Source organism: Hemiscyllium ocellatum, chromosome 14 (assembly GCF_020745735.1).
Source record: "Hemiscyllium ocellatum isolate sHemOce1 chromosome 14, sHemOce1.pat.X.cur, whole genome shotgun sequence".
NCBI lineage: Eukaryota > Metazoa > Chordata > Chondrichthyes > Orectolobiformes > Hemiscylliidae > Hemiscyllium > Hemiscyllium ocellatum.
In genome coordinates, this window is record NC_083414.1 from 46,373,972 (window position 1) to 46,389,250 (window position 15,279).

Sequence of the window (15,279 nt, forward strand, 5' to 3'; positions counted from 1 at the left end):
TAAGTAAAATTCTGAATTGAGAAAATAACTGTAGATTAACATATTATAACTGTCAGCTATAAACAAACTTGCTAACTTCTAAATGATATTGAGAATAAGTTTTTGTGTGGTTTTAAGTTTGATTTGAATTAAAACCACCATGATAGCAAAAATCTAAAAAATAAAGGGATCATGGAAGATAGCAATAAAGATCTTCCCTGTACCCAATACATAATTGTTTGAGTATAGAGAATATTGACATCTTTCCATATTCCATGGGGTTAGGGATGAAAGCCATATATGGTTTTAGTTGCATCCTAAAAACTGTACCCTTGAAATTCCAGCACCAGCCACAAACACACAGCATGCCATGGGAATATTGCAAGACCATCAGCAAGCCTCAGTATCAATATGGGAATATCCACTGTCTAGTCAGCAACTTGAGTTAAACATATTTAACATAAGCTGAACTCAGGAGTGCACAGACATGGAGAAGACAGGAGCCTGCTAACTACAGAAAGAGACATAAAGTTGATAATGCATGCAAAAGTAGAAACAGGTTAATGCTGCATAAAAATCACTCCTGTTGGCAGGAGCCTATTGAATTTTCAAGTAAAATGGTCACTGGACATTAGCCTTACAATGGAAACCATTTATTCCAAACAGGTTGCCTTCCAAAAAGACATCAATACTGTAATTGATTCATACTGTTAATGATCAAGTGGTAAGCATAAAACATTCACAACAATTTACACTAATTAAAAAGTTATAAACTAATGCGGCTGCTTAATGACCAAGCTGGGAATTAAATTTTCCAAGACACTTAGCCCTGACAATAAAGTCTGGGAAAAGGCAGTAAAGGAAAATTTAAGATACCGAATTACCTTGGATGGAGTGAAGGAATAACAAGAGTCTGAAAACAGTGAGAATGGTTTCAAGGCTCCTTAATGTAGTTGCAATGTTGAACAAATAATAAATCAGGCTCATGCAATAAGGGATAATACAGTTAACCTCTGGATTTTTTTTTATCTTCTTAATGGCTAGAAAACCAAATATGCAATCAAAGTGCATAGGATGAATTCACAAGGTTTTAAGATAATTTTCTTACTCGGAAGGCAAACTACAGAATAGACTTTTAACTATGCGACCTACTTAACTAACAACTTGGCAGGAAGTTTGAGGGACAGTGATTATGGTATAAGAAATTTTACATTGAATTGAAGGGTGACTTACTTAAAACTGAAACTAGGGTCTTCAATCTAAATAAAACAAATTATAGTGTGAATCAGTGACTAATGTAGACTGGAAAACTGGGTCAAAAGACATATTAGTAGGTGACCACTTGCGATCAGATGAAGTAGCAATTCATAATTTGCAAGGATTATACTTTCATTTATGGAATTAAAAAAAAGGCATAGTAGCCCAACCATGTCTAAACAGAATTTGATGTTTGATTACATTAAAATAAAGGAATTCTTTAAAAGCTCCTCAATTCCTCAAAAAGGGAATTGAGGGGCTTTTAAAGTTCAGCAAAGAATGACAAATTAATCAATTTTTTTAAAAAAAGAGTAGGATACAAGGGTAAATGGTTAAAGACATTAACAGATTGCAAAAGCTTTCATAGGTATTTAAAAAGGAAGAGATTAGTAAGAGTACATCTGTGACCCTTAAAGGCAATATTACACAAACACTGCCCTCAACAGAAAGCCTAAAAAATTGCTGAAGTACTGGTGAGCCAAGGGTTTAGTGAAAATAGGAAGATTTAGTAGACTAGTACAGGTAGACAACTCTTCATCCGAAATTCCAAAATCCGAAAAGCTCCAAAGTCTGAAGGTTTTTTTGTGAAGTCTTTTTCTCATTAACAAGGTTGTTTGGCGTGCAAACAGTTAAACCAAGTCGATACCCACTCAATGCATGTCACTCGGATGTGATGTGGGCCTCAATTCTGTTTTACTCAGTGAGTCATGCTCCTCTGGTAAGATTTTTAAACATTTTACCATCAAACTGTCACTTATTCTGAAATTCGAAAAATTCTGAATTCTAAAAACCAGCTGGTCCCGAACATTTCAGATAAAGGATTGTACACCCGTATCAGCAAAGAAATAGGATTGGAGTAATTAATGGGTCTCACAGGTGACAATTGTCCTGGATCTAATGGCATACATCAAGGGTTTTAAAAGACTACTTTCAAAAGAGAGCTATTGATACCATACATTAATAACTGAATGAAAAGAAACTAATATTTTTTGCTGTGTACTTCTGGTTCCACAATACTATGAGGAACCTTAGCATAATTGTTAAGTCACACGACCAAAACCCAAATCTCTGCATTACATGATCTCAAGACTCATGTTCAAATTCCTCAATGACAGGAAGGGAATTTAAGTGCAGTTTATTAACTAAACTTGGATGTTTTTAAAATTAAAAACATCAAGTACTAGTTAATGATGACCATTACACAGTCAGATTTTTGCAGTGACATCCTACGTCATGAACTCCCAGCCTGCTTCAGTCTCTGGATAGCTTACACTTTCAGTCTGCAAACAACACCTAAAATTGGCAGATCTTGCTCTATAAGTTTGCCATCTATACCTTCACTCAAAAGATCAGGCACACAATACTGCCTCAATGGTTACACAGTTAGTTTAACAGAATTTATGCAAGTGCCTTGCTACCAGTCATTTCAATGTATTTTTCTCATGCACCCAAGCTCCTCTAAACCACAACAATAAAAGGCAAACGTTCCTATTAATGTGTTAAAAAGTGAAAGCTTTTAATCCCAGTTGAGGAAGTTCTGGGAACTAAGTAATTCTACCTGCAAAATGTTTATACAACTTACAAATAAAAGAGGACTGAAATTACCACTTTTTGATTCGGTATAGCAGTTTCTTTTCATTTAATTCTATTAAAATAAAACAACGAACTGCAGATGGTGGAAATCTGAAACAAGAACAAAAATTACTGGGGAAACTCACCAGGTCTGACAGCATGTGTGCAGAGAGAGCAGAGTTAATGTTTAATGTTTGTGAGAAGATTTGTAGCTCGGGTGCTCATTGTTGTGCTTCTGTTCACCGAGCTGGGAGTTTTTGTTGCAAATATTTCGTCCCCTTTCTAGGTGACATCCTCAGTGCTTGGGAGTCTCCTATGAAGCGCTTCTGTGCTGATTCCTCTGGCATTTATAATGGTTTGAATCTGCCGCTTCCGGTTGTCAGTTGCTGTCTGCTGCAGTGGCCGGTATATAGGGTCTAGGTCGATGTGTCTGTTGATAGAATTTGTGGATGAGTGCCATGCCTCTAGGAATTCCCTGGCTGTTCTGTTTGGCTTGCCCTATAATAGTGGTGTTGTCCCAATCGAATTCATGTTGTTTGTCATCTGAGTGTATGGCTACTAAGGATAGCTAACAACCCGCATCCATGAACACCAACTAGCCATGAAACGACAGCTATCCTTAGTAGCCATACACTCAGATGACAAACAACATGAATTCGATTGGGACAACACCACTATTATAGGGCAAGCCAAACAGAGAACAGCCAGGGAATTCCTAGAGGCATGGCACTCATCCACAAATTCTATCAACAGACACATCGACCTAGATCCTATATACCGGCCACTGCAGCAGACAGCAACTGACAACCGGAAGCGGCAGATTCAAACCACTATAAATGCCGGAGGAATCAGCACAGCAGCGCTTCACAGGAGACTCCCAAGCACTGAGGATGTCACCTAGAAAGGGGACGAAACGTTTGCAACAAAAACTCCCAGCTCAGCAAACAGAACCACAACACAGAGTTAATGTTTCAGATCTGGTGGCCCACCTTCAGAAGTGATGGTAGCGAGGGAAAAACTGGTATATATGCTAAAGACAGAAGTAAGCGATTAGGTGGAGTGTTAAGCAGAAAATGGAATTGATAATGGTAAGCTCAGGAGAAAGAAGAGCTGTTAATGGGGACCATGAGTAGGTGAAAAGCAGCAAAATGAAATGCTTTTTTTTCCCCAGAAGGGAACTCTGCAACCTTCTTACACTTAATATTAAGTTCAATACATTTAGACCTAAACACCTAAATGAATGTTCTTTACCCACTGCACATCCATGGCCCTGTCACCACATTGGATCATATCAGCATAACCAACCCAATTGCACTGATTTGTGGTCTCCATTAGCAGTTCTTCTTTCTCCTGGGCTTACAATTATCAATCCTTTAGTCTGCCTAATATTCTTTCTCTCCCTCTGGGCTCTGTCTCCACCTACATCCTCAAACCTCCCTTCTTTAGCACATATATTACCCTTTACTACCCACCAGCAGTTCTGAAGAAGCATCACTAGATTTGAAATGTTAATTGTGCTTTCTGTTCACAGATGCTGCTAGACCGACTGAATTTCTCCAGCAATTTATATTTCTGTTTATTTGAAAAGTGCAAATTCTATAATGTAATTTTAGTAGATTGTCTGAGCACCCCCTGCCATTTGTCAGCTATTTAACACTTACTTGTAGTCCACCACTCTGACATCAAATACAGTTACTGTCTTCAGTGCCTTCACCAGCTGAGGACAAAATTAAAATACTTGCAGTTTATTTAGTTGTTCAATTTCATTAAGCATTTAGCATAATTTAGGAACTAAAAAAAGCCTTCTACAATTTATGAGCAATAAAACTCTTAATACAGTTCAAAAATTAAACACAGCTATCATTATATAATGATAGCTATCTCCCACGATATTGCTTGTGATAATGAAGAGGATTTTCTATATCAGAAATGCTATCAAATTACAGCAGAGAAAATAATACATATACAGCACAATGTAAATCCACCTTATATGCAAGTCTTTGTATATTCTTTATAATGAGTTAACCAGCATGGTGTTGCACATGGGGAGTAAACAATTATATTTCAAAACTAAATTTATTTAGCCCCTTTTAAATTCTTATATTTTACTATTATTGCTAAATAACAACAGTAATTTAGGAAGCAGAGTTTGATTATAGTGTGTTTTTTGCAGTACAGACTGAGATGATGCAAGATACATGGTAGCAATATTGGTGTGAGGGTGGGTTTATTTAGTGCATGATTAGTTTACATGGGCCATTTCCATTATAAATGTGGATATCTATAATGAGAATGGAATGAAATGCACACTGATGCAAGACTTTTTCCCATACACAGATTACAGGTGTAAAGCAAGATATGAAAGCAGGGCAATTTTGTTTTGTTTGTTTTTCTGAATCTTTCCTCAGCTATTGAGTCATGGTGGGTGTTGTCCTACAGTGATTGAAATACTTCTGTAGCTTGCTGATAATTTTAGGCAATTTACATAACTGTGAACAACATCAACGTCAAGCCTACACCTCTCCTGAGCTAACATTACAAATGTTTCAACAGTAATTCCTAGTTAAACCAGGAATGAGGATTATGAATTATTATTTCCCTCACTAGCTCACAAGTATTGTGACCAAATTGTTACCCTTTATGACCTCAATGTCATTACAGAAAGTAATCAACCAAAGCATTGAGGATTCTCAAAGATACAAAATTAGAGGTTCTAAATAGGTGGTTTGGAAGAGTCAACAGGAGGATGCAGAAAATAAACAAGAAATATAAACAAGATCATTCCTGTCCCAGAACTACTGTTCTATTAATCTAACCTCAATTATCAGAAAAATTAGCGATGAATTTTCCCAGCCATTGAATGACACAGGCAACGTGAATTAGTAAGGAAATTATGGAGAGTTTGGAAAATTGAGATCCTTCAAGCGTCAAGTGGGAGTATCAAGTACTTCCACCATTATTAAACACATGGAGACTTGGTACATACATAAGGAGGTAACCTGGGAGAATTGTGTGAACTTATGGTAGAAAACATTCAGCAAACTTGTGCAATTGATACATTTAGATTTTGTTAACCTTTAGCCTAACATATTTAACGACCAGAAAAAAATTAACCTTACATGGAAATAATTCAATAGAGACAGACAACACACATTTAGAAGAGGTACATTTTCACTGTTTTTTTTCCCTTTTAAGTGGCCATTTTAAGTTGAGAGTGGGAACTCCAATCATGTGACACGCTTACACTTTCTTAAAGTCTTTTTGTAAGTTAAGTAGGCTATGAGAGTTTGAGTGCTAGGACGGAGATGAATTGAATAATAACCAATCAAAAGGAGAGGAAAAAGGGTAATTAAAACAGCATATAGATTTTAGTTTCATGAAGGGTTTCCTTCCTTGAGATCAAACAACTTAATTCATGCAATTCTTTGCAGCTCACTTCATTATAAATGCACCAAGTCTCCATGGCACCATGCATTCATCAATGGTGGAAGTACAGGCATACAATCCTTTATCCGAAATGCTCAGGACCAGCTGGTTTTTGAAATTCAGAAGTTTTCGAATTTCAGAACAAGTGACCGTTTGATGATGAAATTCTTAAAAATCTTACCAAACAGCAGACTTACTGAGAGTAAAATGGACCCTGAAACAGAATTGAGGCCAGCCAGTGCTGGGCCACATCCCGCACCCATCACATCTGAGTGACATGCATTGAGTGGGTGTGGAGTTGGGTTAACTGTTTGCATGTCAAACAACCTTGTTAACGAGAAAAAAACTTCATGAAAATACCTTTGGATTTCGGACCTTTTCGGATTTTGGGCTTTCAGATAAAGGGTTGTCTAGCTGTACTTGAGTGAGATACCTGTGTTGGTCACCAACCAACTAACACAGAATCTCATCTCATTGTATATTAGTTAAAGTTGCAAATTACACCCTGCAAATCATTCATGACCTTTTGTCTTATTGCCAACTCAGGTGAGTTTAAATCTTTGAAGGATACACTCAACTTGTATGGTACACTGGCCAAGTTGTATCTGGAAGCAATTGCATACAGTTTGCCTCCTACAGGACCAGATGGCCTTTCAGGCACAAGAGCAATAAAAATAAAACCAACAACACCACAGGGAAGACCTCATGAGGATTTAAAAGCAAAAGGTTGGTAACATTCAGCCGATCAGGAAGCATTTGTGAAAGAAAGAAGGCAAAGAATGTGAGGAAATGTGTGTTTATGCACTTTGGCAGGAAAAATAGAGGAGCAGAATATTATTTAAATGAAAAAATAGTACAGAAAGCTATGGAACAAAGGGATTTAAAAGTCCTCATCCATGAATCACAAAAAGCTGGCATCCAAGTTCTCTGGGTAATATGGAAAGTAAGCAGAATATTGGCCTTTTCTTAAAAGGGAATGGAACATTAAAAAAATTTGTTAAAACTATACAAGGCACTAGTTAGACCACAGCTGGTATGCTGCGAACGGTTTTGGGTCCATGTACTAGCATTACAAGTAGACCAGAGAAGGTTCACTCAGCTTTTCCCAGGTTTGGTGGGACTATCTTATAAGGAGAGATTGAATAGATTGGTCTTTATTCATTTAAATATCAAAAAATGAGGGCAACCTTATTATAATACACAAGATTCTTAGTAGAATTGAAAGGGTAGATTCACAAAAGTTGTTCAGCTTTTTTGGACTGTTTGGGACCAGAGGGCATAATTTCAGAATAGAGGGGTCACACATTTAAGACCGAGATGAAGGGGAATTTCTTGTCTCAGAGGATAGTTAATCTGTGGAATTCATTACTACAGAGGGCTGTCGAGGTTTAGATAAACAAAGTTTTAAACAGTAAGAGTATTAACGATTATGGGGAAAAGGAAAGCACCGGAGTTGAGGGTGATCAGATCAGCCATGATCTCACTGAATTGGGGAGCAGACTCAGTGGGCTGAATGGCCTACTGCTGCTTTTACATCTTATGACTCTCCATTTGAACTCCCTGAGGAGTTGTTTGATATATTCCTCACCTGAAAAAACCCTGGACACTGAGGCAATCTTAGACGAATACAAAGGTAGTATCAAGAATGAGAAATCAAAGCGGAAACAATGCAGGCAACATGATAAGGGAGCACTGACTGAAGGTTCTAAAAAAGAACTTTATGATAAAAACAAGGAAATATTTCTGAAGGTGATAGTTACCTAGAGATAGTCATTGGGAGAAGAGGTAGTTGTAAAATGACACTAGATTTATTAAGAAACTGTTAGATACTGTAAAAGAGAAGAAGGGGTAGGCAACATTTTTGGGCGAATTTGATATTGTCTGAAAGGCCTTTTTAAACTGAGCCTACATTAAGAATCTGATACCAAAACAGACAATGCACTAGGTCACTAAACAGCAAGTGGATATATTTTATTTTAACAAAACTATTGCAAAACATTTCAAATACATTGCCTAGAATCAAAAAAAAGTTAATAAATAAGGACAAGATTCCATAATCATTGTTATATCTTAGACAACACAAAATAATTGCTTCCTTTTACTACTCACCTCATCCTGATTTAAAATTCTACGATACTGAGTACTGCGAACTAGAAGTGTAACACGAATTTTGCCAATCTTGATTAAAAAAAAATAAAATTATTTGGCATATAGCAACATTTCCAAATATTAAAATATATCTCCAAATTTTCATTTAGAAATTTCAGCAAAATTATCTCATGACAATATAAATATATTTAATCATTCTGAAAGAGCCATTTCCCTTTTGGTTGAAATGGATAACATTTTAAAGCTGAGAAGACAGAGTTTATTGATTAGATTAGACTTACAGTGTGGAAACAGGCCCTTCGGCCCAACAAGTCCACACCGACCCGCCGAAGCGCAACCCACCCGTACCCCTACATTTACCCCTACCTAACACTACGGGCAATTTAGCATGGCCAATTCACCTGACCCGCACATCTTTGGACTGTGGGAGGAAACCGGAGCACCCGGAGCAAACCCACGCAGACACGGGGAGAACGTGCAAACTCCACACAGTCAGTCGCATGAGTCGGGAATTGAACCCGGGTCTCAGGCGCTGTGAGGCAGCAGTGCTAACCACTGTGCCACCGTGCCGCCCAGTTTATCTTCTGTGTGACAGCTAAATTCAAAGTTAGTGATTTTCCCATGTACTCAAGAGCTGTGTCAGATTGTCTGAAGAGACAATTTCCCTTTGAATTTGCATGGCATCCTAAGTAACAGACAAAAGCCTCAGAATTGAATAGCTGAGTTTGAGTGTAATCCTCAACTAATTTCAAACAACAATCCAAAAAACAATGACAACTAAAAATGCACTCTAGTTCTTCAATGAATCAGAATGTCACCTGGGCACATTACTATGGAAGGGGCATCATAGCCAAGGCCATGCCTCCCTAGTGCAAGAGTACAGAGACATCTAGATCACAACCCAGCTTAAATCAATTTCTGGAGACATGCAGAAGAAGTAAGGTTGCAACATCTGAAGGTTTCAGGCTATGGAGGAATGGTTTCAAGACAACAGATTTCAAATGAAGCTTGAGAAATAAGATTGGGCAGTTAATGATTCAGGCATCACATAATAAGCCTTACTGGCTGAACAGTGTGGAGTTAAGAGTTAGCAATTTCTTTCTAGTGCAGATGCTGATAAGATGCTTCCCCTGGCTAGTGAGTCACAACCCAGAAAATATAATCTCAAGATAAGGGATATGCCACTTAAAACTAAAAGAGGAGGAAGTTCTTCAGAGGTTGGTGAATCTGTGGAATTCTCTACCTGAGGGCTGTGGAAATTTGGGCATTGAGCAAATTTAAGATAGAAATCGTTAGGTTTCTCAAAACTACTGACATCGAGGGTTATGAAGTTCACGTGGGAAAGTGGCACTGATAAGCCATGATTGAACTGACCAGTGGAGCAAGCTGAAGGAGCTGAATTGCCGATTCCTGCTCCTAGCTCACACGTACTATATACTCGAAGAATAGTGACTGATCATGTGAGAAAGGGGCTGTGTCATAGTGATGTCAAATCAGATGGTTCTGGAGCTAGAGTCTCCAGGTTTTTAGAAAATATCCTTGCTTATAATCTCTTGTAGAAACTTCTGCTTAATAAAACCTGTTAATGGAAGTGCAGACCTTATCCTACTACAGACAGAGAGTTGTTGAAAAATTGTAAATTCTTACACTGGAATGAGTGGTCTATGCCTGTGATACCATTCTAATGTTGAAAGTGAAAGCCAAATGGATAGGCTTATGGAGATTTCTACAGTAAGACTCTTACCTGTGACCTTTCTTGAGTAATATTTAGTCTAAACAGGACATGTTGTGAAAAAGCTCTGAACATTCCTGTGCTAAAGCAGTCAGGCACCTGTTGTTTACAAGCAAAGAAAGCATTAGTACACTGTTCTATGAGGTCAATATTATATAAAAACATAGCACATATTCTCAATACATATTTCCGTTCTGATGAAAAGTTATTGACCAGAAATATTAACTCTCTTTCTCTCCTCAGATGCTGCCAGACCTGCTGAGTATTTCCATAATTTTCTGGATTATTTCAGATTTCCAGCATCCTCAATAATTTGCTTTTTAATTTCATCCATCAGGTTCCACACATCTAAGAGGCAGATTGCGTGAAATCTGTTGAAATAATTCCAGGCCTTAATCACTGACTTATTAGAACATTATCTGTTAACATTACAAAATGACAAGTGACAACAGTTACAGTTAACTGCATCGGATGTTTCTCAGTTCTGGGTGTTTCTCTTTTATTACAATATATAAAAAACTGGATAACTAACATAAATAGAATATGAAAAATATTTGTTAGCTGGATTAATAGTCAAGAAAACAAAATTGCCAGCTAACCTAAGTACAACATATAGTCTCAGTAACAAAAGAGAACAAAATGTCACTCTGCCACTCTTCAAAATCACAATATCATTTGGTTATTTCAATCTATTTAAAAACTGCAGCAAACTTGGTTGTTCATTCTGATAAGACAAGAAAAAGAACACCCAATTTATAGTCATCTTTTCAGAGTAAAAATTCATTGGGCATATTTTATACTCGAAATGTACAAGATGCAGTCTATAAGGGTGTTCAGATGAGAACTAGTATATTGGAACCTCTCCATTGTTGTTTACTTATACTCAAAAGAAATGAATTTCTCTCATAAACTATTTTAGAATACTGCATGTAACTAAAAATCCATCATTCTTAAAGAATTTAAGTGAGAGCTTCTATGACAGCATTGAGCAGAGGGGATAAAACTTCAGTGGTAAGGTTTGTGTAGTGCTTTCATTCTAAATGAAATGTATTAAATAAACATTATTTTTATAACACAAATTAACAATTTCTAATGGATTAAATGCACTTACCAAAGGAGTATTGTAAAATAATCCATAGCGCATGCGTGGGAGTAGGGAAAAGACTACCTCCTTGAAGCATACCTAAATTACCACAGACAAAAGGAACAAAATAATGGTACATAAACAGAAGATGTTTTATGTGCATAAATTATAGTTCCAAAAGTATCAAAATATTCCATACCTTTTTAAAATCAAATGTCTTTAAATGTATAATGTTGTGATCAGTGAATACTTTCCAGGTATCACTAAATAAATCACCATATCCATAGGAACTCTGCAAGACAAAACAAGGAAGACTGCTGTATCAAATAAGCAGGTCAAGATACAAATATGCACATCAGAAATAACTATATAGCCAAACAGCTGTAACTGGCAAGAGAATGAGATAAATTGCAGAGTCTGCGCAGTGGTCAAAAGTTATTTGTAATTTATTTTGAAGTAATTTAAAACATAGTTTTCAAAATAGAATATCTGTTGAAATAACTCATGTCGAAGTAGACAATGTCAACAATCAAAATACAAATGGAGAGGCATTTGAGAGCACCAATAAATTCACAAAAGAAGAGCCCGGCTTTAGGTTTTTTCAATGTCATGGTCAGGCTCCAAACTACATCAAATAAACTAAAATCAGTGCTTAATTTATTTTCATTTATTTCAAGTACAAAATACAGACACAGACAAACAATCTACTTCAAAAGAGTTTTCTGGAAAATTTTCACACAGTAAAAAAATGAGATGACATATCTTGTACAGTCCAATAGTTTTCACAATATCATATTTGCAGAATGCAACTAATATCAGAAGAAGCAACACATGATTGTATGGTAGGCAGAAGGAGGCCTCTACTGTTCAGATACACTTCTGATGAAGAATCAGCACCTTCTCATAAGTGGTATATTTTATTGTTCAAAAGATTGACTGTAAATAAGCAATTTTCAAATAATCTGAAATGTAGCTTTTAAAAAAAGTGAGAACCATACCTACAGAGAGACACCAAACTGAGATGGCAGTAGTTGACAAAATAAAATTAACCTTCATAAATGTGGAATGGTTTTTGAAAACAATTTAATACAGACTGTAAAATCAGGCAAGCCTTAGAATTATCATTTTAATGAAACATTCAGGCTATTGATGACATGAAAGAAGTGAAAGCACTGCTCAATTTATTTTGAAGTACAGCATATCAAAATCACCAGAAAACAGATGTCAGAAAAAAGATAAGCAAACCCATATGAGAGTAGAATTCAGCACTGAATATTATTATACAGTGCATTTTGTCAAATACATGTCATCCAGATAGGTTGTGACTAATGGTGACTTTCCCAAAGGATGGAATTTTAAAACCGAACCACAAATACTTTATTTAAGGTATGCTATCTTTAGCTGCTGATGTAGTAAAGACACAATATTGTACTATCACTGTCAAATTCAGTTAACAAATGTAGATTTTGTCCCTCAGCTTTTATATCACACTCTTAATCCCATGCATATATCCAAAAGTTATTTTTCTTCTTGTACAATAATTTAATTGTAATTGGTATTTCCTGTTTTCCACTTCTTCATTTGAAGTCTGTGTGTGTCACTAAGAATCCTTCAGTCTGATTATTTGGAAAATCTCCTTGCTCTTGTCCACTGCCATGGATCAATTGAAGTATTATAGTTAATGTTTCAGTTTTACGATCTTTTCTGTTGACAAGTCAACACCCTCTAAAATATTGAGCTGAATCTTCCAGCCCTTGAGCAGTGGTACAATGGTGAGAAATTCAGGAGAATATAGCCATGATAAAATGAAATTCTGAACTGAGAAAATTAAAGGCTGATTTCCCTTTCTAGGTTTCAACAGCTAAGTGTGGATCTTGCTAGTAAGCTGTGAGGGCTATGTCTGCCTGTATTACTATCTTATATTAGTTAACCTCACCTCATTTTAGCCAGATCACAATTCTCCCAGGTACTGACGAGTAATTAGACGACATCAATTCCTGACTTGAAAGTCACTGTGGCTATCTGGAAGCTGCAGCTCACCAGCCTCCATGGTGACAATGATTTCCCACATTCTTAGAGCACATTCCTTGGGCAGAGAGCACCTCCATCCTTCATCCATGGAACTGGCACTGGCAAGGTAAAACCTCACCATGTTGCAGTTGACCTTGATCTGCATCAGAACACAACTGCACTTTGGAGGTCAACAACATGCCACACTGCAATACTCTTGTCAGGTCACTTTGTGCATAGGGACACAACCCATCACATCCATCTACACAGGATGCATTTCAGGGCCCCTAGCTTGCTTTTGTGGCACTCATTAATTTATGTGCTTACCTGGCCATTTGCATCTCTACCTTTCAGCATAGACAAAAAAAGTCAGTCAGATTGTCATGCTTGCCAGCGCTGAACAGTCAAGGGTGTGGATACGTTGCTGCACAATTGCACTATCCCAGCATAGTTGCTCAACAAGGTTTTTTGTGATGCATACATCTGCATTGGCTGTGATATTTCACAAGTTCCAAGTACAGGCTTTTCAGGACCTTCCTTTTTGGAGGCCTCCACGTCATTGCTGAGTCAAGACCTATCTTAGTGCCTCATTTGTGAATGTAGGACTGCTCAGGAATCACACTAATGAGGTCTTAGATATCTGATATTCTCAGCATACGTTTAGGGTACCCATCCAGAATGGAGTCAACAATGGCAAGCACTATCATTACATGAATAAAAAGATAGCTTTGATGTACTGAAGTGAACCAACGGCATCAGCAGACCCAGGAGCAACAGCAACCTCCAACAGATGCCAAACACCCTCCAAATGAAAAAGATCCCAAGGATGCGGTCAACATTTAGCAGGCCCAAGCTATTTGCCCAAAGCTCAATGCAGGCACAGACCAAGGATATCCCAGGACACTACACAAAAACTATCTCATCAACAGAAACAGGAGTTGATACTTTGTAATGGAGTCAGCTGGCCTTGACGATTTGGTTGGATAGCTCCAGGGGGTGGGAGTGATTATGGCTGGAGAGCCCAGGCATGCGGAGAGTGTCCTGCCCAGATGTAGACTTACTCTCCTTGACAAAGACATGCAAAGATTTGGGGATTGCAGGCAGGGGTGCATCCCACTGGTGTGTCCTGAAAGGAGATTTCAGAAAGGCATATGCGTGGTTTCAAATCCGATTCCATGCCGGATTACCATGTCTTCTTGACAGGAAGTGGCATCTGGAATGAGCTCCCGGTTCCTCAGCGCCTCTCACCTTGCCATTGCTACTGAGAAACAATGACAGTGATGGAATGCAGGTCTGTGTGTATTTCCAGCAGCCCATAACTGTTAAACTGGACAGTTTTCCAGGGCAGCTGCCAAACTGACCATGGAGACAGCCAGACCTTTGCCACAACCAGCACCAGGCAGATAATGGTGATGGATACTTCCAACCCTCAACAGAAAGGGAAATTGCTGGAGAAATGCAGCAAGTCTTGCAGAATCTGCTGAAAGAAAGCAGAATCCAGTGACCCTTGTTTAGAATTGATAGCAGCTAGGAAAATGTGATATTTATGTTGTAGACAGTGGTCAGGAGTGGGAGTTAGCTGATAGGTGGAACCTAGAGAGAAAGAAAGGTAGTTAAGTAAACAAAGGGATGGATGATAGTGAGCCAGGTGGAGAATAAAGTTAATAATGGGGCCATAAATATGTGAAAATGGGTTGAATGTGCTAAAAGCAGCCCATATCATGGTAGAAATTGGATGTGGAGGTGGATAAAGGACATGGAAGAAGGTTCAAGTTCTAGAATCACTGAACTTGGTAGAGTCCTGAAGGCTGCAGGGTCCCCAAGTGGAAAATTAGTTGCTATTCTTTCAGCTTGAACTGAGCCTCGATGGAGCACCGCAGCAGGCCCGAGACAGGCTCCTTTATCCTTCAGTCTGGTTTACTGACTGCCTGCTGGTTCTGTGTGAGGCTGTGCAATTGCATGAAGTTATTTATAGCCAAATCTACAGGATCTTTGTCAGCCTGGAGTTGAGCAAGTATCTAGCCTCCTGCAGTCCTGAAGCATCCATGGCTTCTTTCTCAGAGGTGCAAAAGGAACCGATGCTTAGAGAGGTTGGTCTCTTCACCTCAGA

The 15,279-nt window shown here is 37.9% G+C and overlaps 1 protein-coding gene across 1 annotated transcript in view; it reads right to left on the reverse strand.

The window, feature by feature from the left end:
- The window catches only part of eogt (EGF domain-specific O-linked N-acetylglucosamine (GlcNAc) transferase), a 65,361-nt gene that overhangs the window by 16,135 nt on the left and 33,947 nt on the right, over window positions 1-15,279 (reverse strand). Inside the window, exons 10-14 of the mRNA XM_060835207.1 lie at window positions 11,359-11,451; window positions 11,187-11,258; window positions 10,088-10,174; window positions 8,344-8,412; window positions 4,470-4,525 (exon numbers count right to left, since the gene is read on the reverse strand). Of these exons, the coding sequence (XP_060691190.1) occupies window positions 4,470-4,525; window positions 8,344-8,412; window positions 10,088-10,174; window positions 11,187-11,258; window positions 11,359-11,451 (377 nt within the window). The remainder of the gene's footprint in view (window positions 1-4,469; window positions 4,526-8,343; window positions 8,413-10,087; window positions 10,175-11,186; window positions 11,259-11,358; window positions 11,452-15,279) is intronic.